We start from the raw sequence: 27,217 nt of genomic DNA, 5'->3' as shown, positions 1-27,217 counted from the left end.
GCCTTGGCTATAGTATATGCTATAGTATGCTATAGTTATAATGCTGTAGCTCACTGAGTTTTGGATTCTTGTGCATCTATTGATCAATTTGTGTCATGTCACAGTAGATCTTAATCCAAATAGGGAATAACCCAGCTTTTTCAGGAACCCATGAATGGCTGGACAAAGAGCAGGGCACGTCCCACAGAAGTGGCCACAATCTCTTGCCATGCAACTGTGTCTCATTAAACCTGAGATCCATGCAGTTTTACCATGGCTCCAAGCACTGTATGGCCACTCATTTCTTTAGCAGCTCTTGATTAGATTTTAATCACGTTTTGCCAAACATATGTTTGAATGAATGCTCAACTTACCTTTGCATGCCAGAGCTGTTGGGTGCCATGTTTTCCCCCCAGGAAAGAAGAAAAATGGTCAGTTTTTAGTGGGAGAGCTTTGGGAAGCTGGGATGGAAGGCGCAGCACACAGGAAATCCCCCGTTCCTAAGGAGCCGTCATGGTGATGCAGCAGTCGACCGAAAAGAACCAGCAACAGGAGATGCTGAAACTTTTTCAGGGGCAACATAAACTTTTTCAGCCGCAACCCTCACTTGTTCATCCAATCCCTATTGGCCAAAAGTCGTCGAGGAGGTGGTGGCTGAGTTTTATTACCAGTACTTAAAAGAGATCGAGGCCCCCAGGGCCTTCTCTGTGTTTTTTTTCTTTAACAGCGCCTTAATAACATGCATGCACTGTATGCTATTCTGCTAATAATTGGCTTCATAACGGGGAGGGGCCCAGCCGCTCTGAATAATGACACATCAGAAAACATTATTTTGACTCTTCATTTAAATGCACGATCCACTTTAAAGATCAGCAAAGAAGTAAATGCTTTATCTGAGCATTCATTTCACCTATTCCACAGACCTACCCTTCAGTCATCAAGCGTATTGTTAGACTGTGTCAGTGATATGATTTGTGGGTTAAATTGCCCCCTTCTCAGTAAAGGGAAAGGCGTGCAGGTATGCATGTCCATAAACCCAGACAGACCATTGAGTCTTACCTGTGTGCCTTCAAAGAACTGTTTGTGTAATATGTGTGTCAACTAAAATTTGCCCGGAGGCGACGTATGCTTTACCTGGCTGACAGCAGGAATATCAAAAGCAATGTAATTTATATCTGGCTTTATTATTTGTAAAAAGAAAAACAAAAAGATTTTTGTCAAGATCCAGTCCACATCTGTTTTTGCCACAGGTAAAATAGATTTTCTCAGCATAATAATTTTTCCCCATATATTTCTGACATAGATTTATTAGTACAGGTGACAAAGCAGAATTTAGAATTCTATTTTTTCGGTTTCTGATTCTGACAATAAAATTTGTGGCAAAGATCAATATAGCCATGAACAGTACACAGATATTAAAAATATATTTCTAAATTTCTAAACCTTAACTTTAGGTAAGGTTAAAGTTAAGGTTTAGAAAGGTCATCTATTGAAAACACATTTGAGTTTCATTCATTTTCAAGTTTAAAATAAATAATTTTCAAAGCAGGTTGACTGAGGACCAAGGAGTGACAGAATGGCATTCATTTAACATTACAGCAATTACAAAATCTAGTATTTGAGTTCCCGGTCTGCTAAATATGTAAATGATTTTAGAACTTCCAGATGGGCCCTTATCTGCAGATCATGAGGGATGTGTGTGGTCAGAATGAGTGTTTAATTATTTTCATTTTCAAACTACTGAAGTCATCTGTGCCTTATTAAATTACTGTAAGATGTAATTATGTGGAATAGGTTGATGTTGATGTTTGGAATTGCATCCTGGTAACAGTGGCATATACTGTTCTGGAAAAGAGAGCTCAAGCTCTTCTATTCAGTAAAATGACAATTAATTCTGTCTCATCCTCAGACTCAACACACCAGCCAGGCCACTCCTTTTTGCAACTACAGGGTGCCTGGCTCCTCCTCTTCGTAGCTGAACCAGCCATCCTACATGAGTCCTGTGTCTGCTCTGGCCCTGGAGTGGTGAAACGAGCTTCCAACAGCGGTAAGAGCAGTGGTGTGAATGGCAATTGGCAATCTTCTGTATCAGCCTGCAGACCCACTTCTTCAGAGAGCAGCTCTGCCTCCCTGCCTAAACATGAGCTCTCCCTCCCTTTTTGTGTAGTTTTACTCTATGTTTACGTTTTACTACAGCTAACATTGCCACTCTTATGCTAGGTACACTGTGTTGTTGTCTTACTGTATGGTATACTGCATTGCAGTTAAGTATGGAGCATGTATGCACTAGTCTCAAAACTGTTTGGCACTGACACATGTTTGACTTTAATGCCATTTTATTGGATGCACTTTGCAAGTTACTTTAGATAACAGCATCAGTTAAATGACAAAATGATTTGGTAGATGTGGTAACATGTGAAATGATCATGTGTCTATGTTTCTGTTGGTTTGATGGTGAGTTGCAGGAGTCTAATAATTCAGAGCTCCTGGGAAAGCCATCATAGCATTTCCATTAATTTATTTTATTAAATAGCTTTGCTACGGTAATGATGATTGTGGGCAGAATGTAAACTAATTACAGCATATTGTTATGCTTGTTTATAGTACAATATGTAAAATTATGAAATAATCTCTGACAGTAAAACATGCTGAGGTTAAGACAGAGAGAGTTCAAAAGTTGTTGGAAGAATGTCAGCCCTTAGGTTGAAATGCGTCCTGAGCTTATCCAGATCTTATGAGTGGTCATAGCTTTCTCGAATTATATGGAAGCAGCTGTTCACCAGAAAAGTTGCTACTGCTGTTGCATGTAATACACCACTGACAGACTGCCTGCCAACTTTTGAGAGCCAAGGGTCAATGTTCAACAACTTTCAGGTGTGCTTTATTGTCTGTGCTTACCTAAGTAGAGGTAAAAGTAAATATATGCTTAAACTTAAAATGCTCAAGGTACAAAATCTAGAAACCATTTAGGGTTCTTTAATTTACCACCACAGCTGTTCCACAAGCTCCACAAGCTAATCAAATAATGTACAGTACAAACCTTCCTCAGACAGTTTGTGTGCAACACAGGTATTTGGATTGTGCTAAATTTGCCAGTCGCTCTTTTGCAGTATTAGTGGTGCATCAGCTCCTCTCCTTTTTTAGCAGAGACACGGTGCCACAGAGCTGGCTCTTGATGGGTGACATCAGGTGACCTGTATGTGTGATTGAGTTCTCGTGCTTTCCATGGAGGTGGAAGAAAGGAAGAGAAAACAACTTGTGATTTATTTTTTTTTTTTTATCCCGATCTCATGACCCGTTAGCTCATGACTGACTGGATTGTTTTCATGCAAGAGATTTTTTTTTTTTTTAAAGTTAGATTTACTGAATTGTTCCAGCCCTGTGTGCCTCTTTCAGAGATTAATACAGGCCCTCGCAGCAACTCAGATCCCATGTCCAGCCAAAGAATGTCAAAACCTGCTTAACTATGAATTGCATGCTTACTACCCAAGAAATTCTGAACAGACCCGAATTCCAATAACAGAGAAAATCCTTTGTGTACCTACGTCTTGAGAAGGTAAAGAAACGCAAACAGCAACCCAACCCCCCCCCCCCCCCACCAAAAAAAAAAACAGTGCTCCGGTATATGATTAAATGTACCAGAAAGGAACAATTACTTTATTTATAATCATCAACACAGTTGCCGTGGCTGCCAACTGATTCATGCTAACTCTCACGAAATGCAAAATAAACAGGTTTCTTCTGCTATATACATTCACTGTGTGTGAGTGAATATATAAGTCAAAGGAATAGCTTTATATACCTGAGCAGTTGTACAGTTATGCATCTCCCATGCATTCTGCATCTTACTTCGATAGAAAACCCTGTTTTTTTGCTTTGGGCCAGGAAAGGCCATTCTACATGAAAATCAATAGTGCCCTTCTACATCAACAGGCCACTATACTGATGATGCATTGGCCCATTTGTCTGAATCAGCCCTCTTAAATAAGTTTTAAAATAATTTGACTGAAAATGTAGTGACTTTCATATGAATGAAGCTTTTGCAATGAGGGCACTGTTTGAAGAGGTGAACATCTTTTTTGCCACTGCACCTTCAGTGGCAAATTGGTATTATTATGCGGAATCTATTTAGGTTTACGTTCATTTTAGATTGAAGTTCATTCAAATTTAAGTCTAATAGCAGTACATAAACCAAGGGGATTGAAAATATGAGGTAAAGTAGTATGATAAGTGTATGATACTCTGATTTGTAAACATACATGTTGTATGGCAAGTAAAATCCAACTGCAATTATTAGCTTTTATATACAGTTCTGCGTATGGTGAATTTTGCTTGAGGTAATGTAGGGATTAATTTTAGTGTATGACAGCATAATGTCCAGATGGATTATGCAACTATATGTTCAGTGTGTCAGTAATAGGGATGCATAGAGTTTATGGCTAAGTGCACATATGGTTAAGCTAAAAAAAGGTGTATAAAAAAAAAAGGATTTTTTTCACTAGAGGCAGTTAGTCTGAGTCATAGTTGTATTATTCAACGTTGATGTTCACATTCAATATTTTAAATTGTATGCAAACTACTTAAACAGGATTGGCAATAACAGATTTCTCTACAAGAAAAAATCCTGGGATGTCCATGGAGAATGCACTCTTCAGTTGATATGAACATGCATATTCAGTGACCATCAGAGACAACTCTTGCCAAGGCTCCCGACATGCTGCAGAATATGAAGAACCCAAGAAGGAGTAACAATAGATCATTTCACATGCAGATCATCTGACTGCTGGCGCAATGTCTCCACAAGACAAATGTGCACGTGGTTCCTGAGAGCTCAGTCTGTGGCTGGTCATAAGCACACATTTCACTCAACAGTGAACACAACTAGCAGGTGGGTGCAGGAAACGAGTTTTACTCTAACAGATGTCACATGCATCTCATGATCATGTGACACCCTGCTTCACACCTGCAGTCCATTTGTCTGAAATATGATGGTTCAAGCCAAAAATATTCTTTTCTATTTCCTGTATCCATCTGCACACACACACACACACACACACACAGCCACAGAAATATATTACGGTAACATATTAAATTACCAATTTGAAAGATCTAGTGGAAATGATGTTAGCAGTCACAGCACTGCTGAAACAGTCAAAGGCAAAGGTCTCTGAGGGAAATGCCACCTGGCTATTTTCAATTGCAAGTAAATACTTACCCTCTCGTAGGAAATGACCACAACCCATTAGGGATGTCTTTCAGATGTCTTTTTGATAATACCCCACAACAGATAGATAAGTATGATAGGTAAGAAGTCTGCTGAATGAGCAGACCTTTGTGCAATGAAGGGGAACTCAACATATAGAGATAATTTCTATGTAGAAAGCCACCTCCCAACATTGTGGAAAAATTGAGCAATTTCTAGGGGTCTCTCATGGTAAAAATAACACGCTGGGCAGCTGTTTTGTGGGTGTTGTACAAAAAGCAATGTATCAAGCAACAGCTCATAACACAAGGTCCCCTCACCTCTTATTTGTGAAAGGACCCATGTACTGCAGCAGCTGATCCTCTGTCTCTGAAATGCAAATAGTTTCCCATACACTGAGATTGCACCTGCAACCGCCAAACTGACATGAATTGTCTGGAAGGTTTTGCCTCAAATGAAGACAGCTGGAACACAGTTTCCAGATTTTAGCATCTCTACCAGAACTCTCTTTGTCTGCAGCAAATGTCAACCACATTGTCTGCTAATTCCTGCAAGGCCAAGTCTTCCTTAGAAGAACAGTAATGCAGCGAAGGCTGATGAATACTTGATGAAACCTGGATGACTTCATTACAAGCGAAAATGGTAGTTTTGAGCAATGAATAAGCATTTTTTCTACGTTTTTAAGTACTAGTTTACTTACAGTATTTATTTATGTGCATTTTTTGGATACTGGTTGTCATGATTTTGTCAAAATTGCAAATGGGCTCGGTTCCTACCTATAGGTATACTGAATGAACTAGCAGTTGTTCAATATAGCAATACTCCAGTCTTTTTGAGCCATGCAGAAAGCTCATATGTGACATGTCACTCCTTGCCAGTATTATTCAGTACTAGGTCTGGAGGGCAGGACAGATGGCCGTCACCCTACTGTCAGATGATTAATAATATTCAATGTCTACCCAATAGCAAAAGTGAAATGCACCACAGAGATGTAATTGAACATGCATTTTGAATGTATGCCTGATTAAGATGAAACCATTTTCAAGGTGCTTTTGGCCCCTGTGGTGACAAGGAGCCTCTAAGCCTGTATCAGTAACGGGACAATAGGGAGACAAAAGGCACAGCACTGAAATACAGTGCTGGACATTTAACATGGCAGCCCATGGTGTGTGTAACTATATGGAAACATTATAAAAGCTGGCTGCAGTTGGATGAATGCTTTTAGTCATGGTTGTAGGGAGTAATAAAGTATTTTTGGGTTGGTATCATGTACTGCATCATCTTAAAATGTTCTTCTTGACAAATATTTCAGTTACACTTGCACCAGAGGACAGCTGCACATCAGTGTACCTAGAACTTGGTTATGCCTCATTTAAGATACTGAATGTGTTAGTATAAACAAACTTTGGCTCCATGCCTACTTGTTGTTTAATACCAAACTGCAGAACCCTCATGCTCATTGCTGGTCAGTTACATAAAAATAAAGAAAAACACAGAAGGCTTTTTTAAATAGCAGATTTTCCAAGTTGCGTTTTGGCATTTAATCTTTACTTTCCGGAAGATGACGTTTCCATATTGTTAGACAGTATCCATGCTAAATCATGCAATCTCTTTCGCGTCGGTTCAACTTGTCAATCGGTCCTACTTTTGAAATCAGTCTAGGCATAGGCTGCCGTGACGTAAACCCGCCGGGGTAGCACGCGACAAAACCAAAACACCTTGGGCAGAACAAACGGTCAGCTTACTTTCATTTGAAACAATACACGAAAGGCTGAATGAACAAAAACGACAAACAAGGAGATCAACAGAGCCACGAGTCCACAGCAGCGCTTATGATGGGAAAGGCAAGCAGATGTAGTGTTTCGCCGTACAGAACTTAAGAGGGGCTGATGGAATAACCATGGCAACAGCAGCAGCAGTAGAAGCGGTGAGCTGCTTACAGCACTAAACAGTGAACGCTGTGGCCGTGCATCCGCAGATCCATAGAAAGCGTTGTTGCAGGTGAAGCTTTTACGAAGGGACAATTAGAATTGCCCGAGTGGAGAACGTTGAGTAGAGGGGTCGTACCGCATCAGTGCTGAAGGTAAGGGTACTGTAATTTTGCCGTATTGATGTTCAAAAATGCTTGTGCGACGGAATAATGGGCGCACTGCGTGATGTATTGTGAAACATGGAAGCGTATAGGCGATTAGGACAATCCGCCTGTGTATGATTTCAAAGCTTCCAGTTCTAGATACATAAATAGATGTAAATTGATGCTAACATTGTACTGCAGTTCCGACATGCGTAAGCGTTGGTAGCTTTAACGTACGGGGTTTGATCCGGCCTAAGTCAATAGGAAACAGTAAAATCGATGTTTTTTAAGCGATGTCTGTATGAATATTTTGGATGCGCATTCTTTCAATGCATGGCGGTAGGGCTAGCAAGCTAGTCAGCTAGCAAAATAAGACACTGTTAAAGCAGGAAGCCACAATAATCCTAAAGCCATGTCATGAATGTCCAAGCAAACTGTACGTGAATGAACTGTCAGAAAGCAATATGACAATGGAGCGCTGCTAAGGACAACTGGGTATGGCTAGAGCAACTTAAAAACGAAACCCTCCAGAGTGACGTTACTCCGAGAATGTAGCTCGCTAATTAATCCATAATAAATATGCAAGAGTGTGCGCTGTCAATTTCTGTCTTACAAAAAGTAATTTCTTTTCATTTAACAGATTCGGACTTATTCACATTATATACTGCCAGGTTTATTTATCCAAGTAGACCTAGCAACGAACAGTTTACAATTAAGTATCTCACAGTAGAATTATAGGTGTCGAATAATGTGCTATCGTCGCTGCGCGTTTGCTCTCCGGTTATTTATACTTTACACCGTACAAGTAATTAGGCTGCAGGTCGAAACAATGCCACTAATGCAGCCATTTGCTTTATTTTTCTTACATTAAAAAGGTTGTGTGAGGAGAGCCCAGATCCCACGCTGTCTGTACCTCATGAAACTACAGCACTGCATCTTTGTTTTGTCACAATTCTGTATCCTAATTACATGCCTTGCAGAATACAGCATTTCGTTTAAGTGGACAATGAAATTGATTACCCCTATGAATCCCAAACAGTCATATGTAGGTAAACTGATTGCTTGGAACTGGCTACATATTGTAATGTGATTTGTTTAAACGTATTCATAGCAGGCTGTTCTTCTCTGAATGCTGTATGGTTCAGTATGGTTTAGTTTAACAGAGCACCATGGCCATGGCAGGCATGAGTAGGTAGCTAATGGGTTCAGCATGTACGCATCAATAGCGAGGGATTTCTGTAACTAGATAAAACATCCATGGCATGAAATGATTGACATTATTGTTGACTCATAGGATGTGTTTGATAATGTGGGCACATCACCATTGCTCCTCAGGCAAGACTTGAAGTCAGGGGACACAATACCATGAGCTGTCCTCTCGATCTCATTATAAAGCTGTCAGCTATCAAACCAGAGACACACACACACGCACACGCACAGTCTCACTCACACACACACACATCCACACACACTGTACCCATGCAAGGAGCACAAGTTTCAACACATTTTGTTAAAGCTGCAGTTAACATCGAGCAAGTACTGCGCCTACACCATATCAGAGAACACAATGTCCTCAACATCCAAAGTCTGCTTATGTGCATTTTTTCCCCGCACAAAACACTCTGCTCAGCTGAAAGGAATTCTGGACAATTAAATAATCATTCAAATGTAATAACTGCAGCGACACATTGATTTGAATGTGTTAACATTTGCTGCTTCTGCATTACTGCAGAATAACTATTTTAGCATACTGCTTAAGAGCTTTACTTTCATGCACCTCAATGTGCAATCAGCTCTTCTCACTGAGGACCTCAGAGCACCAGAATTTATTTATTTATTAATTTTTTTGTAATTTTTCAGTTTACCTTCACCTTGTTTGTGTCTGGTTCCAATTTTCCATTTGTTATATAAATAATACAAAGCAATATTGTTTCATTTTTGGGAATATAATTTTCCTTTAGCAGGAAATAGAACATAAAACTAATTAAATGGATGACTGTGAGGTACAAAGTAATTCTCTGAAAAAAAATAATGATGGAGTCAGATGTATCAGTGGGGCTCAGGAGAGCTCTACAAGGCTTTGGGTATTACTGCAGGACAATTGAAAGAAATTGTGTGTGCAAACACAAGGAAGAGCCTTCCTCTCACATATCGCTGAGATAAAGCACATCCAACACATCAGCAGATGACCCCACACATTTTGTACCTGTATTTTGGTATAGTCGTTAAGGAGTTGAGCATGTACCCCAAGGGTTGCGGGTTCAGCTCTTAAGGTACTCAAATTGCTTCAGGAAATATCCAGTTATATAAGTGGATAACACTGAAAAAAATGTAAACAATGTAAGTTGCTCTGGATAAGGATGTCTGCTAAGAAAATATGTAATGGAGGAGCAATACACTTGTAATAATGTAGTCCCAATTCAGCGGTGGTAGTAAACACAGCAGCCATAAATTAGGTTAGCATATTCACTGTTTGCGTAGTCTCTTTAGCACACTGTGAAGAAACCAATGATGAGTCACAGGGTATTACTTCACCCTGATGTCCAGTAGCTTCTGCATTTTGTCTGCAAAAGACCATGCTTTTGTTTAAACCAAAAGTCTTGACAAATTACTGTTTTCTATAACCTCAAAGTAGGTGAATTAATATTTATGCCATTACATTCCCCATTTTTTGATCAAAGAGTCCAACAGAAATATGTTAGGTTGTTCCTTTTAATGTCATTTTGATAGACAGGGCATTAAAGGGTTATTAAATTAAATGGTTCATTGGTATTTTTATGTCATAATGTTGTTTCTTGTCAGTACATCTTTTTTCTTGGTGGGCAAAAAAAGATTGAAGTCTTTCTACCATATGCCATGTGCTATGTTATCAACTGAATGAATATCAATAATAAAAATGTTTGCCTTTTTTTGGTCAAAGGAAATTCAGGGCATTCTCCTGACATGCTGAATGGCAAGGGCCAATGGGAGGCTGTGCACACTACAGTACAGTACAGTGTTATTATCTTCAATTTTATAAAGCATTTATGGACATTTTTTGAGTGGAGCTGAAAATCTAAGTAAAAGGACTATGTCTAGTAATTATTTTTAGACTGAGTTTCAGTGGGACCTTTATGTTTCTGATGCTTCAATAATAGAGTACCATCATTCTTGAAAGAATGTTTGTGTGTGTGTGCAAGATGCATTTCAATTTTGTACGCAGCCTTTGGTATTTTTCGGTTATTTGTATGCAAGCTTGGACATTTCAGTTGTTTGTATGCAAGCTTGGACATTTCAGTTGTTGGTGTCACTCCTACACAGGGTCGCAGATGTGCGTGTCCCAACATTCTGTTGTCCGTAAACAGAATTTACATGTAAAATGCAGGCAGAATGATTAAAGGCTGATCATTTGAAATAAGCAGCTGATCAGCCATCAGAAATACTGAGCATTTTTTAGGAAATCATAATGACTCAAAAGTGAGTGCTCTTTAGGTGTGTTCAATCATTTATTAAGCAAACAGGGAGAACATAAAACATAAATACAGAGTGTTAAATATTTATGGGACATTTAATTCATACTGCAGCTCCCGAGCAGCTACAGAGAATCTGACTAGATTATCTTTTGTTTTAGTCAGTTGACTAGCTGAATATAGAGGCAACAGTTGAGACTTCCTTGTGGACTTTGTTGGACAATTCAGACTAGGTTCACACACTGCCTTTTTCCTTGTGGACTTTGTTGGACAATTCAGACTAGGTTCACACACTGCCTTTTTCCTTGTGGACTTTGTTGGACAATTCAGACTAGGTTCACATACTGCCTTTTTTGGGCAAAGCTGGCTATGCAGGACTTATAGTCTTTCAGTTTAAGCATATGAGATCTGTACCTGTGGACCTTGAAAAGGTTCCCTCCCCATCGCATGCAGCAAATAATATTATCACTGGCTCATGTCCTGTGTCACCATTCTAAAGCATTAAGTAATACGGTATAGTTCCTTAGCCTATAATAGGCTATTACTGATCAGTAATCACTAATACAATAGGTGCTGAAATTGATTGATTGATTAATTGAATGATTCCATGATTGATTCCAAGAAAAAAAGATTTTTTTTTAGCAATAAGTTCATTTACCTCTGTTTCTAGAGTGTTACAGTAGCTGGCTTGCTATTGTAATACTGGCTAGCTTGTTCATTGTAATGTCTGCCAGCTGATGTTTTATGTTCCTTTTTCCTGACATGGTATTGTAGATTTCAATGTTTATACTGCAGTGCTTGATAGGAGATTAGCAACCACTGTTCTCTTTCTGGATGGTGGATGTTGGTTGTAGCCTTCAAACAGCTCCAGGTTAAGACTCTCAGTAGTACCTGTGTGATGCATACTTATGATCTGGGAAACTCCCCGATATGGTAGCCACTAATCAGATTCCCTAAGTAGGTTGCAATTTACCTGTTTGGGATACAGCCTAATTGGCCATATCATAACATGCCCTTGGAGATTGCGAAAGAAATTACCACTTTTCTAATTCAATAACATTTTACCCTCGCAAAACTATCTAGGAATGCCAGGAGACACAATATCTGTAATTACAGAAGAGTCAGCCAGTATTTTATTAGAAACAAGCTGTCCAATTAAAAAGAAGCATTGCTTTATGCTATCCTTGTGGATTAGAATGGTACATCAAGAGCCAGCTCAGACACACATTGTTTTAAAACTATACAGTGGTTATTAAAACAACACACTTGTTGTCAATAACATTAAACATGCACATTGTCAGGACCTGCACATACTGTACAAATATCTAGCAAATACAATGTCTGGTTAGCTGTCTGTATGGGCAAAAACCCTTTTAATCAGTGTTATTGTATAGTAATTGCATGCCTCTGTTCATTCTTTATATGGATGGTTGAAAAAGGTTCACCAAACTTTACAACATGGTTTCATAATATGACATTATTAGATATTGCAAAATGGAAGGACAACATATGCTGTGTGAATTATGTAGTTGCATTGGGACTTATAATGACATTTTCCTTCATGAGGAACAGTGTTTTAGAGCACTTTGAGTGAGCATGTATTCAAGTTCTTTATTCTTTGTGGTGTCAGCACCTGGATCCTGGATATCAGGCAGAGTATAGCTAAATACCTAAGACCTGGTGTAACTTCTCTATTGGCTCAGTGATTTAGTGGTCAGGAATAGGAGACAGTGGAGTGTGACAGAGACACACTTGCATGCAGGCACGCACACACACACACACACACACACACACACAAGCACACACACACACGTCTTGACAGTGTCATGTCAATTTTGCATCACCAACAAATGTTCTGAACAGGGTCTTGGCACTAAGTACATTCTCATTAAAATGTAAGGTGTACAGTAATGTGGTGTAGTGGTAAGGAACAGGGCTTTCTGGTTTGATTCCCAGGTTCTCACTGCTATTGTACCCTTGGACAAGGTACTTAACCTGAATTGCCTCAGTAAATATCTAGCTGTACAAATGGATACCATGTTAAACAAATTATGAGCTATGTAAGTTGTTCTGGATAAGAACATCTGCTAAGGAGCTGTAATGTAAAATGTTGTGGTGAGGTTGTTGTTTGACACCCTGTCTTGTTAGTAATAAACTGTGGTCTGCAAGGCTGACTTGTAGTAAAAGCTAGTTTGGACTATGGAGAACAGACTTGGCCAATTATACACTGGCAACATATCAGGGAAGCTAACAGGCTATGGCCAACAAAGTTATCGATAGGTAAGAGGGATAATATCCCCACCACTGTGGTATGGTCTGTAAATCAAATCTGTCAAATCAATCTGTAACCATAGCGTCTTGGCAGACCTCTGAAGCACAGTCTCTGTCATTAATCAGATATGGTGTCACTTGTCACATTGCAGCACATGTAGTTGTGCCATACTGTGAATGGCTAATGTTTGCTGTGAGGGCAGGGATCTGAATTCCAAATAAGCAGACAGTAAAAATTGGGAGCTGAAGGTGACCATGAATTCCTCCTCCATTTCATACCCAAAAGCACTGTTTGAAGCTTCAGTTCCCTGGCCTAAATAATGCAGAGCTCTGTAATTAATTACATTCACAGTATGGCCAGGCAGTCCATGTCGTAGTCACACTGGTTTTGATTATCAATGGATTTAGTACTCATTTTAATGCATCTAAACTTCTGTGCATTGTACTGTCTCTGTTGTATAGTTTAATGTTTAATGGTGTATGTTTCCCAAAATATGCCACAATGTTGGGGGTTGATTTCACTTAAGTCGTTTAAATGCTTAATGCGTCCAAATTAATTTCATAAGGAGACAGTTAACAGAGTAATTAGTGTCATTTTAAAAGTGAAGTTGTGACCTTGGTGTAGTTTTGAGCATGAATAGTCTCTAATCAAATTTGCTTGTGTCACAGTTCACACTTAAACTGTTAATATCCAGAGGTCCTGTTTGAATCCACTGAAAGGCCATTGGATGCACAATGTTACTTACTGCCTTAGGTCCTTGAAAATTAAAAGCAATGCAATATAGTTCCATTAACTCAATATATAATTTAATGAGTGGGTATTATAATATATAAATGCATAACATCCCAAGAACACATACTGTAGTTTGGCTTGTGAGGATAAGAGCTTTCTCAATAACTGTGTTGCTCAAAACACTGCTTAAACTGAAAAAAAAAAAAAAATCACTGATAAAGACATTTCCTCTGTTCCTTTTAGAGAATGTATGAAACACTGTAATTGTCACATGTCTGAGCCACATTGAAATAAAATGCTCTCTGACAGACAGCAAGAAATAAATAATCAATAGCAGACGTCAGCACACACTGGAATATATCTAGAATACCCGCTGTGAAAGGATGCTAAAACATACTGTTGTGTTTATTTTCTGAACATGCATGCTAGGTCAAAGTGGGGTATTTAGGGCAGTCGTTTTCACGGTTCAGCTGTAGTAGTAGTGCTTGTGCAGAGAAAATGAATAGATGAGATGTACCGTCAAACAGCTGGGGGGAAAAGAAGTGAGTCCTGCGATGAACACCCTGATCTTGAATTTGTAACAATGAAAAAGTCAGATAATAGATAATGGCTAATGTTTCGCAGATAAATTTTGTGATCCAGATACTCAGAAATATATAAATATAAAGAAATGGCAAATCAAATCGTATCTCCAAAGAATGAAACAGTCAGGCATATCTGGATAAAACAACAGCAACAACAAAACCTAAAGATCCAAGTTCTGAGTTACATCTAGAGGGAAAACAGAGGGAGCAGGTCTACCATGCTGTCGGGGTCATCTGTTTTGAAGAAATTCCAATGGACCTACCTGTATTTCATGGCTCAAGCCATGTACCTGCTATATGCAGAGACTCCCCAGCACTGGTCCAGATCGGCTGCACTTAGACAGCATGATCTGCCGTGTCTTCCTTTTAATGTTACACAAGTGTATTACCATTTCATTTAAAATGATTCAATTTGGAATAGGCCTAATTTTATTTTTCCCTTTGCTGTTGTCTATTTTGAAGTGAATGATATCCACTGGAGCATGGACTGACAGCACTTTGAAAATAAATGTACTGTAGAATTTTAAATATATGCTGAAACATGACTGTCAAAATTTAGAAGACAGAAAAAAATGAATGTACTGGTAAGCTTACATACAGTCATTAGTTTCACAGAGCTCAAGGGATCAGTGCAAATATATGAATATCTAACCATAAAGAGTTGGTTTCCTAGTTCTGTATTTATGTACCAGTCTACTAACAGTAAAACAAGATAACATTTCTGTCTATAAATACTCATACAGGAGAGCAAAAGAGTGAAATATAATGGCTCATGTTTAGCCAAGTTACCCTTTGTGACTTTTAGTGAAACTTCAGGGAAAAATTTGGACACATATTTACCTTTGGGAGAAACTATTAGATTGTTTTTTTTTTTACCAGGAGGAATACCAGCTTGTGAAATACAATTTGTCAAAGGTGTCCTATTTAGGGCCCTTTGACAAATTTGACCCTTATCTTACCAAGAGCACTAACTGCTGCAGTGAAGCTAGTAGTCACTGTGACTCAAATAATTGTTTTTTTTTTTTAAATGTAAACCAACCTGTCACCTGACCAGGAATAGTAAATGTATAACTGCTTACATATTTAAAATGATGGTTTGTAATTAGTATTGTGTCTCTAAAAAGAAACGTTGACAGTAAAACATATGCACTGATAAATTACAGACAACTAAAGTCTATAGCCCAGTATGTTCCGTATAAAATTTGTTCAGACAGTACATGCGTCACATTCATAATCTAAAGTAGTGCGGCACTGAGAGGGATGACTGTGAGGTTGTCCCGCGGACACAGTTAAGCGCAGCGTCACCTGATTTATGACATAAGAGTCCTCTCCAGGTTCATGCTGTGCCCTGGCAACCCCATCGTGCCGCCCTCTTCTCCACAATGGCATCTGTTCTCATCCGAACTCATTTCCTTAATATCTTTCAGGGAACTTGGCTGAGGTTCTGTCCCACACGGGACAGTCTCAGTAATCTGCTGTCCTTTTTGCAATATTCCGGTGAATTCTACAGAGGATCTGTCTAAGGGCGTAATTCGTTTCCCCTCCGTCGGGGCTCAAAATGTCCAGCAAATTGGAAAAACAAAAATGCAATCGGGCTAAAATGTTTTTTTTTTAAATAAAAAAACAAATACGACAATGGGAAAAAACAGAAAAATCTTTCCGTGAAGCATGATTTGCATTGTATTGTAATCTGTCCACCTCGCAGAGCTGGCTGAGGCACACGACCTCAGCGAATCTCCTCAGTCTGTTGCTAAATTGTCCCCACCCTCAACACCACACTGATAAAGAGTAGGGCATAACAACAAGGGGGAATACCTGTGTCTAAACCAATTCAGACTTACCAATAGGAACTGTGTTCTGTCAACTGCATTTTCCAGTTTTCATCTATTTGTTGTAATTGTGCTTTTAAACTGTCAATAGGTTAACGAGCTACACCTGTCCAATTACCCGGCCATTAAATATAGGTGTGTGGCCGGAGAGCAGTCACACTTTCTTTCCAGCAGTTTGACTGTGGCTAGGTGACCAAGGCAGCTTTATTTTCGTTTTTATTATTAAGTAAATTCTTTGTTTTTTTTGTAATATTCCTCCTTCTGTTTGTTTTTTGTGTGGTGCGTTGATCAGCATGGTTACATCTATTGATTGTATTTTATGGTCAGAAGATAATGTGATAATAAAACAGGCATTTTAAATTTAGAGGAGGGTTTTTTTTTATTACAGTAAAAGCTTTTACAAGTGAGAAGAAGTTTCAAGTTTTCTAGTTTTATATGGATCATTTCTCACACCATTAATTTGTTCAGTAATTTCTTCTTGCAGCATTGCATAGGTACTGAAGCATGAGGACAGTGTAGAAAATAATATAGTGCAGTTCTGAGGATTTATGATTCACCATAATGATTTGCACCATTATATCACGATGATTCCTTCCCAGTGGGTAAACTCTATTTTGGGAAAGGGGGTTAATAATAAGGGAGGTGTTATCCAGAGCATGATTCATTTGTCAAGATCAGAGAGCACAGCAAGAGCTCACAACAATATGGTCACAGTAGTACGAAGAAACCATCTGCGTGGAAATTATGACGTTTAACCAGTACATTTGATCTATACAAAACAAACATGCTCTGTACAGGGGCAGTTGGCCTATAGGGGTGCTCACGATGCTCATGATTAAGCTATGATAAGTGTCTTGTGAATTTATGATGTGTCCACAATGCCTTGAAAAATTTGCATACAGGCATAGTGTTTGAGAATAAACCAAATCACATGACACAATTTATCTGAGAAGCAAATAAGTATGAGGGCAAAAGCATAAGAATGCTTTTGTGCTTGACTGTTGGGCGACTTAATGAGAACAGTGGATTGGTGTTTTAGACAGCATGTAATGTCTCTTAATTATAATCAAAGAAAAATGTAGTAAACATCTTGATAATTCTTAACTGAAAACTTGGTGAAGTGACTAATGCCTATGATGAAAAGAGCAATAAATTCAACACTAAATAAATTCAACAATATAAATGACTAGTTCAGAGACTATGATCAGTCCAGAGATCTTGATATACATGTGTTTGAGTATGATTATATGTTTGTAGGCAGCCTGTGGACAGATATTTTCTTCCAAGAGCCAAGTTTTATAGCTACATCCATGTTGTGACCGAGATTGATTTAACAACATATCAGTGAGGAGGGGCATGCTACACATTTGTCAATTTACATTACACATTTGACAGTTTTACATTCTAGTATTTTATTGGACCAATTTATCTGAAGGATTACAGCCGATACCCAGGCAAATGTTATATTTTTAGGATTTAATGGAAATCCACAAATCCAGATGTAAAGTTTTGGACTAGTACAGGCTTGTTAACCAACTTCTGTATAGAGCGTTTATTAAACTGAGATGAAGCAGTCACAGAGGGGCCATGGTTTCTTATTGCTTTGTAATCATGGTGTGACATCTTTATGCATTCGATAACAATCCAGAAACCAATTCATGGCAGTCATATGTTGTCAAAAGTGAAATAATCAGGCAATTTTTTTCATCCTCCCTTGGAGACGCAAGGGCAGTAAGACATTAAAAACAGGACGTAGGCTGCAGGTGACTGGGGAGAACAAAGATGGCCATGCTGGCTGAATCACTGTCCCTGCTCTTCAGCACTATGCAGTAATGAAAAACAGCCTTTTGGGAGCTACATCAGTGAGTGGCCACAGTATTTCCTTCACTTAAGCCATCTTAAGCTCAACACCCTGTGGGTCTGTGCTCTGTGTGCTGCTAAACTTTAAACTGTTTGTTAATTACGCAAAATATACAAAAAAAAAACCCACTATGGTACATGATAATAATCCATTCATATTCATAGCCAATATTTAGGCTGATAATTATTAAGTGATGCAACATAATTATTACGTGAAGGATGGCAGCTAATGAAGCCCTGAAAGTATTGATCAATTAGGCCATCAGAGGAAGTTAATTGTTTACAGTTTCAAACATTTTGTGTTCATATGTACTGTACGAGTGGTAGCTTTTCATTTATCTTAATGTGCATGTTGAGGTGCTAATGTGTTGATGCGAGGACAAGTATGTTTTGGTAGGAAACTGTCACACCAGTGAGACTGGAACAGATTGTTTTTTAAAATATTCATCTCTATGAACTGAAACTTGACTTGCCTTTTGTGGCGGTGTCACATTTTAAGATATCGTAGTGTCCCACTGTATTTGCATTGCTCAAACGTCCTGCTGTGAGAATTTGCAGGGAAAGTTACTGTGGAGACAGGTTTCATGTTTCACTCAGTATCATTTTTGTCTGTTGGGGTACATATCTATGGTTAAGGAAATTTAACCTTTGGTAGAACAGGACTGTGAATGTGATAAACATAAGCTAAATACACTGTAGTCACAATATTGTTCACAGCATTATCAAACTCAACTACATGTAGTTATTGCAGCCATTTAATTCATATGCATGTAAACTAAATATCAATATGTTTTTGCATTAAGTATTTTACCTTCCAAAAAATCCTTATTGATGTAGATATTGGCATAATGAGACTAATAAAGACTGCAAATTAGGGATGGGAGTCTGGCAGCAGGCCCATGTCCATTAGTGTCCCTCATATTGTTTTCTTATTATGTACACCTTTTGATGTGAACACTTTGAACCTAATATCTGTACCATGGTTGCTGGGCATGTGTTGTTTTCCATGTTCTTTTATATAACGTGGAGTCTTTTTACTCAATGCGTAGATGCTCATCTGATAAACACAGCTCTTGACACATTGATGTTGTGAGTTACTGTATGAACTGATTACGTGACTGCATTGTCGCTTATTTTGTAGGTTATTTGTAGAGTTTCTTTTCCAGGAAAAGCAGCACCCTGTCTTTCATACCCCCCCACCCCCACCTGGTTTTTGTGTTCATGACAATTGCGTGGGGAGCCATGGATTCAGAATGGCTAAATTTGGTTTCTGAGATTGGGGGAGCAAGAGTAGAGAGCCAGTGTGAAAAGCTGAACATGAGCTCTAAGTACTGAAAAAGCACTTCAGAAAATGACTTCAGAAAGGCTCAAAAGGCTACTTCAAAAGTATCTATGGGTAAAGTTTGTAACCAAATATCCCCCATAGAGTAATGGGAAATTGTACAACCCTGTCCTATGCCAGTTTTGCCCATGTTAAATATGTAAAATTGGCCTCATGTGTACCATCCTTATGACAATGTACGGTATACTCAATGTGTACAGTCCCTATTAAAATGTGAAATAGATCAATAGTGGACCATCCATTTGTTAAATGCACAGAATAGGCCTAGGGCTGACCATCACCATGTTAAATGTACAATATAGGCCTAATGTGGACTGTTGCTAGGTTAAATCTATGGCTTAGACCCAATGTAAGCAATATGTTTAATGTGTAGAACAGACCTAATGTGGACCATTCCCATGTTAAGTGTTTAATACATGCCTTTTGTTAAATATGCAGCGTAGGTCTATTTTTAAATCTAGAGCATAGGCTTAATGTGGCTGAGACAGATCAAACCATATAAAGGTACTTGTCACTGGAGACCTGTCTGTTCAGGAGCCAGGCCCATGCTGTGTTTGTGAGGATGAGAGTTATGCATTCAGCTTTGGACACTGAGGGATGCATGCATGTACTGTCATTTTTCAAGTGTCTTATGAGGGACATTTCGAGCTATGCATCTTTGAACATTGGCTTAGTTGCTGGCTAGTGATCAGTATTGGACCAATTCAAGTGCAGTTCAGACAACATAATTTTTCTAAATGTCAGGTTTCATTTTGCTTGCTGTTCATGTCCAAAAATGGATATCTTGCTATGAACAGCAAGAGACAGTTTGTGCAGGCGGCACCCTTAAATTAAAAACAATGGTAGACCAATGCAATTGAAGAAATGAATGACTGATGAAAAAATCAAGACAACCAGTCTTTAATGGAAAACAGAAGTGGAGGATTATTTATTAATGCAAACAAAAGCATGCATAATGGCTGATACCCGGGAAGATAACATTGACCATTGAAGTGTGAACCACCACAGAGTTCTAGCTTGTGGATGTCATCAGTGGTCAAGCAGGTGGAGCTTGGGAGCCTCCATCAAGAACAGTGTCAAAATCGGCGCTAAGAACATGTAGCTGGTGACAAACAGCCGTGTCATGATCATTTCACACATTCACTCCAGACAGTGAACCGCCTTTAGTACTGGGAGGCAGCATTGTGGAATGTGGGATCAAAGGCAGACATTTTGGATCCTACAGCAGTGGGGCACATCCAGAGTGACTGGAGGGGAGGGGACATCCAAACCACTGCATGCACTGGTCATTTACTCCATTTGTCTGTATGTGTGTGAAACTTTTGATCCCACTGTACAATCAGAGAGGAAAACACAGGCAGCGCAGAGAGATAGTTCTTCATAGTCTGTGGCGCCCATACTTGGGATGTGTTACAAATCAAGTAGTCTGCAACACCATCATCCAATCCACTGAGTCATATTCAGATGTCCTGACAATAGTAAGGAGATGAAGCTGAAATGATATGGTGATATAGCAAGGTCGTCTGGCCTGCGTATGGTCATCCTCCTAGATACGGTACAAAGAAATTAGACAGAAAAAGAGGTGTACCAATAATGTCACAGAGTGGAGAGAAATGGGCTTTAGAGCCTCAGGTTTTAGCAGAAAGCCAGCAGGCACAGAGTCATTAGATCCAAAATGCAACAGCAGCGATGCCCCATGACCACGGTAGCTATAGAGGCAGTGGTAGCAGTATTAGCCGTAACACCACACTATCAACATCATTGCCAGGGTCCTTACTGTAATATATGCTAGTTTGGCAGTCACTTGTATCTAGATTGGATTTAATCAGGCTGCAAGAGCAACAGCACAGATGCAGAAAACATCAAACCATATTTAAACAATCACAGTGCTTTACAGCGTCATTCTAACCAGCATCATTCTGAAAAGAAATACTTATAATCCACACATACTCCATCCATTGTGTATTATTTGGTGTGAAACTACAAGATTCTGCTTTTTTAAAATACTCTATATATTTCATACCTTTCTATTACAAGGCTTACTGCTTACTGATTCATTACAAAGGGTTTGTGAGTAATTGCAGTCACAAAATCATAGGCTGGACCCGTAATGGATCCCAAACTTGGATTTGTTTTTCATTAGCAAAAATGCAGTAACCAGGTATCTTTAGTTTTCATTATTTGTTATCTGTGAGCTTGGATATTGGACCATGGTGCTTTCTGCCGAATTATGCATGCACAGAACGTAGCATGATTTAATAAAATGAAGACGCCCCTTTTGTCCTCTGCTGTGTAATGGAAACCACTCAAGACGTGCCGAGACATCAAAGCACATGCTCTCTCACCGCAAGCCTTTCTCCATAACCTGGCTTTATACAGCTGCATCTGTAGGGAATGGTAACTTTAGACAGGCCCACCATTGTACAAACTACTTAGATCAGATTAGCTATATCATCACAGCAGAAATAATCAATATGAAATCATTATGAGAATACAAAGCGAAAGACAGTATTAATTGTTAGGGAATTTTGCTGACCTAGCAAAAGAGAATAACTACTTATTCTGTGTGTGTGCAGCATTCAGCACATGTACAGATTTGAGCTCTTTATCATCTGGCAGGGCCATACCGGCATGCTGGCTCACCTTCTCTTGCTTTGCAGGGCAGTTAATTCAGTGATAACCTTTGTGAATGTCCGGAATGGTACAGGGTCAAAAAGCTTGTCGGAGCTGCCTTTCCGTGGACTTTTTGAGAAGGCTCCCTTCATGGAGCAGAGATCTAAGGGACACAACTGACACGAGGATCAAAGATGGAGCACCGTGGCCTTCTGTAGCTGGGTTTATTAGAGCACAGCGCTGTCTGCGACCGAGAATTAATGGGCTGTCCTTTCTGCTTCACAATATTGGCTCTTCCTCAATTCGCATTACATAATTTCTTGGAAAAAAAGAAACTTCATCTCGGTGGGAAGATTTTTTTTTCTTTTTTGACATCAGGCGGCAACAGCGACTGCAGATAACCCTTAATCTCAGCATGCTGTGCCTATCACATTCCTACAGTTCGGTTCTGAAGAAATGACCTTGTAATCAATGTTATTACTTTTTAGGCAAAAATGTATGAGGAGTATGTATGTTTCTGCTGCTGAATTTGTATCTTTGTATATTCTTTGTACAAAGCATCAGTTGCTAAAAACTTTTGTGAAACTGACCTAATCCATCGGAAATCTGTACCTACATCACCTGTTGGGGGGTTCAATGCCATTTTGGCTCCTGAACTCACAGTAAACTTTAGTTCGTGCTCAAGCGGCAAGAACCTTTTCAGAATTCTAAGGGATGAATAGATGGCCACTTTGATTAAGTCATATTGGGACTTTGGCCAGTGTTTGCTAATAAATGTCACTGGAACTTTAACGAGCATTGCATAATGATTCAGGATCTGGCCTCCGTGTCTCGCCTGAAAGATACTTCCCATAGCACTGTGTCCCCATCACTGCACAAGGTCATCAGTTTCCAGTTGGCCTATATGTAGGATTGCCCCCTGTTGGCCCACCAGCATCACTAGCAGCTTGTGTCTCCCATCTAAGTCCTGGCCCATCCCAGCTTAGCTTCTGCCATATGGCAAGAGAAGGCTGCCTGCTGGCATGTGTGCAATAGAGACAGCGAACAGCGATACAGATATAAATTATTATTGCTATGCAACAACCCACAAAAATAACTTGGTGTCTATGTCTGAGATATGTCTTATTTTTTCTGGTCAAGGTTGGTTTGCTGTCCAGTGATCACACAAACACACTTGAATGCTTGAAGACTAATTTCACAATGAAATATGCATGTTGTACAAAAGGTACAACACAGAAGTTCACGTTAAGGATAGTTAGGGACATCTTGATGTGGAGTCCCCTTGCCTGTTTTGAAAATAACATACTATACATAATTAAGGATGTCTCATGTTAAACTGTTTAGGGGTACGTTAGACACACATACACAAAACTCACGCATCACACACAAAGCATCAAGCATTTTGTGCACTTTAAATTCACATTGGTTCATCATTAGTCACATTGTGTTCACTGCATGTTATGTCACACGAACAGGAGTCAGCATGGTCCTCACAGCCATGACTGTGCATTTAGCCCGTTGAAACAGAAGAGGAAACAATTAGATACCTATTAGATACATACTAAAAATGCCCTCCAAATCGTGCGTGGGAGGTGAAACTGTGACTCATTGAGTCGCTTTCAAATTTCATTAATTTACTGATCAATTTCTGTGGGGTAAACAAGCGAAAGGGGCACAGCCTGGGCCAGACGTGACATTTAGATGGACGGTTTCCGCTGGGATCTGGACGCGGTGGCGCTGAGTCATAGGCAGCCTTAGCCTGTGAGCCTGCTTTGCACACAATGTTGACATTGCGAGCCCGGCAATTACATCTGATGGAAATGCACCCTTTTCCCTAAGCTAACGCGGAGCGCGACGCCCGCCAACACGCGACACAGGGCAGCGGAAATGTTAACGCTACATAAGCGGTTATGATTGATGATGCAGGGGCAGCGTTAGGGACGACGGGCATGCAGTCTCCGTAGGCATTGTCTTTGCGTTTAAATGAACGCTGCTGGGATTCAGAGCTCAAGACAAAAGCCACCTCATTGGTGGTGGTAACAGAATAAAGATACATGGTGTACAGTTCTGCTGCTGCTGCTGCTTCAATTTAGGTTTAATAAACCAGGAACATTAGGTCCCCGGGAGCAGGAACTGGCATTGCATGTACAGTGAAGTAGGTACTGCTGCTGGAGCTATGGAAACGGCACAGTGTGGAACTGGAGATGGAAGAGCCCTCATAACAGCCCTCCAAATTGTGTCAGTGCCTGTCAGGTGACACGTAAAATCTGAGCCATTTTCTCTGAATTTTCTGAAGGGGTAGAAGTAGTTACTGTTAATCAGAAATGACCAAACAATTATCTGAGGCAAAGCTGGTATTTCACATCAATGTGAAAATGTGAAAACATAATTAAATTTGCTTTAATTAAATACTTTAAGTTATTGGTATTTATGTACATTTTTTTCCTTATTGTCATAGAGAGAGAGTCTGTAAGGGAATGTGGTATTAGTCTTTGAGGCAGTACAACCATAACAACTCAACAACAACCTAAAAAAAAAAAAACAGGTCTGTGTTTTCCTGGGTTGCAGGGTCAGATTGAAAAATTTATGAGGCTGTTTTATTTTATTTTCCTTTTCAAGAAGCAGAAGAAATACTGGTTTGATCTATGCAGCAGTGATGAGGACATGCAGGGTATGCAGTTCTCACAAGCACTTTAGTTTAACAGCCGAGAAGTAATTAGGCACATGTTGTTTTTCTGCATTTTCATTTTCATGGAAGGATGTTAGCATTTACGGTAGTATGGAATTTGGTGTTGGATCACCTGCTGTTCATGGTCTAAGCACAGCAGACCAGTGCTGCAGAAGAGTTCTGTATTTTTTGTGTGTTACTGAATGTTATTAATCATTTTCAGAGCTGCATTCTGACAGGAAATTCTGTGAAAGGAGGCAAGTGTAGTTATTCTATCTCTGCATGATCTTTTTATCAATCAGATTTGATTTAAAATAACACCCCCGCCAAAGGAATCTTACATGAATGATGATTCTGTTTCCCGTAGAGATGGATCATTTTAATGCCATTAGTCAAAACATTTTTACATTGTGACTCAGGGCCCTCACATTATTTAGTGAGTAAACTTGATCTTGTTTGATTGACTTCTGTAGATTTATACTGAGCAGACAGCCATTGCAGTGATTTGTGTCCATATTAAATTCCTCGGTAATGAATTAGGTGGCACTGCATCATAATGTAGAAACAGTGTTTTAGATAGTGTTTCTTTTTCTTCCTGGAGGGTTGATCCTAATCCAGGACACGGTTGAATGTTCACTGGCTGTTCCCTGACCGGCCATTAAGCCTCTGAGTATCCAGCCGGAGATTTTTTAATGTGAATTCAGCCCACATTGTTAGTGTTGACATTTGTCGCCGCCGTTGTCCTGCCACCAGTGCTTTACTTGGGGTCATAACAGGGTAGAAACCTTTGACACGAACTGGGTACAGTGCACCTTTTGTGAGCCTTTTGTTCTGGCCTCTCCCTGGAAGAGACAGAGGAGTAATTACCCAGCATGCCAATCAGTTTTTCAATCCTCAAGAAAGCAGAGTGTGCCTAGCAGAGCTGGGATGAATTCCATTGCAATCCAAAATGAACTGAAAATTAATTTGTGAAATTGAAAATCATTCCAATCATTTTCAATAATTTTCCAATTCATGAAGTTCAATTCATTCCCTGAATTGGCTGTATTCAGATGGAATTGACCTCAACTCTGGCGCATAGGTCTCGAATACTGATGATTGACAAGAGCAGCACATACATTCATTTCATTGTGTGGTTTTAACTAGTAATAATGCACAGTGTTGATGGAGAATCCTTGCTTATAGAAATGCATACAGAACACGCTGGGCTGGGCTGGCTGGTACAGGCTAAAAGATCCATGAATCGAGGAATTGAAATGAAGCTGCAGCCCTGTACAAAAAAGACACATTGAATGAGAACTGAATACTGTATTTCTGCTGAACTTTTTGCCAGAGTTTTCGTGGAGAATCTGTAATATTGTGCAGCTGCAGCGCAATCAATATCTTTTTGGGGTGTCGAAGCTAGATATTTTCTAAAGTCATAACCTCAATGCCTCCTCCCATCCATCTCAATGTTCCCAGCGCGGAACATTCCGTCACCACCTAGCACTACTTCCTGGGCTGGCCAGAAGTAGATCCCTCTTTAAATAAAACATGACACAAGTCCATTATAATATATAACAATAAAGGGGGCTGTCAGGATAGTTGAGCTTGTTGCCATGGGACAGCAAACACAGTGAATGGGGATGAAAAATGACAGTGTTTTTTTTTTTTTGCCTCCTCAGGTGATGACCTGGAATCGATCATGTCTGAGGTACAGGGGACCGTGGAGTTTTCTGTGGAGTTTCACAAGTTTCACAACGTGGATCTCTTCCAGAGGGGGTAAGCCACGCCTCTCGACGCCGCGTGAACGACTGTCCCCGGATCTGCCATATCTCTGTCCCGATCGCTTTCCAAGAGGGCATGTGTTGCGTCCTTCACAGAGAGGGAGCTAGAGGGAAAGAAAAGATCCTCTTTGGCTTGGCCCTGCCGAGGCCTCGCCGTGCCGCAGATTGACGGCTGATTAAATGGTCTGTCGAAGTAGACAGTGTCAGCCTTTACAGGAAATCAGACAGGCAGATTTACAGTGGTCTGTCTGAGAGCTCGCCATCTATCTGGAGAGGCTGTTTCAAGCCAAAGATGTTATGTAAACAGTTTTTATTAAAGCTGGTGGTGCCACAGATATTCTATACAATTGCCAGATTTTTGGCTCCGTCTGTGATGCTGCTGTTGTTTGGTTGCTGTCAACACCACTGGAAACATGCTGTTTCTCACTCAGCCACCTCCTTCATACAGTGCACATGCAGTTTCACATGTTAGTTTCTCTAGTTTCAATAATGACACATGATAATAACACATCACATGTGGAAAGCACTATGGGGTTAAATGATATCTGCCATATTTAAATAGATTCAGACACTTCAGTATTTTGCATGCTGTGGCCATCTGATGTACTGGTTGTAGGAGTACACAGCTGCATGTCCATTAATAGAAACAGAAAAGCAACAAAAATGTTTCTACTCCCTCAGTGGTGTAGATTAATTATATTTCAGAATTAAAACAAAAAAAAACTGTCAGCCATTTACAAAAAATAAAAACACTGCAGGGCTCAAGCAGTGCTAATAGCGATGATAAAAAATGCCATTAATGATCTGGAGTAAAGGTCATTTTTTATGCCATATAATGTATCTGCA

The 27,217-nt window shown here is 39.6% G+C and overlaps 1 protein-coding gene across 2 annotated transcripts in view; it reads left to right on the top strand.

Annotated features, from left to right (window-relative positions):
• Positions 1-1,995: 1,995 nt before the first annotated feature.
• fam135b (family with sequence similarity 135 member B) overlaps positions 1,996-27,217 on the top strand; it is a 56,209-nt gene continuing 30,987 nt past the window's right edge. Inside the window, exons 1-2 of one of the 2 annotated variants that reach the window (XM_036515832.1) lie at positions 1,996-2,026; positions 26,270-26,366. In XM_036515832.1, the coding sequence (XP_036371725.1) occupies positions 26,290-26,366 (77 nt within the window). In that variant the 5' untranslated portion in view covers positions 1,996-2,026; positions 26,270-26,289. Of the gene's footprint in view, positions 2,027-6,829; positions 7,266-26,269; positions 26,367-27,217 lie in introns of those variants that run through there. The other variant, XM_036515831.1, reaches the window with a different exon arrangement.

This window comes from Megalops cyprinoides, chromosome 21 (genome assembly GCF_013368585.1).
Source record: "Megalops cyprinoides isolate fMegCyp1 chromosome 21, fMegCyp1.pri, whole genome shotgun sequence".
NCBI classification, from domain to species: Eukaryota; Metazoa; Chordata; class Actinopteri; order Elopiformes; family Megalopidae; genus Megalops; species Megalops cyprinoides.
The sequence above is the reverse complement of the archived record's forward strand: the minus strand, read 5'-3'. Positions and strand labels throughout refer to the sequence as shown.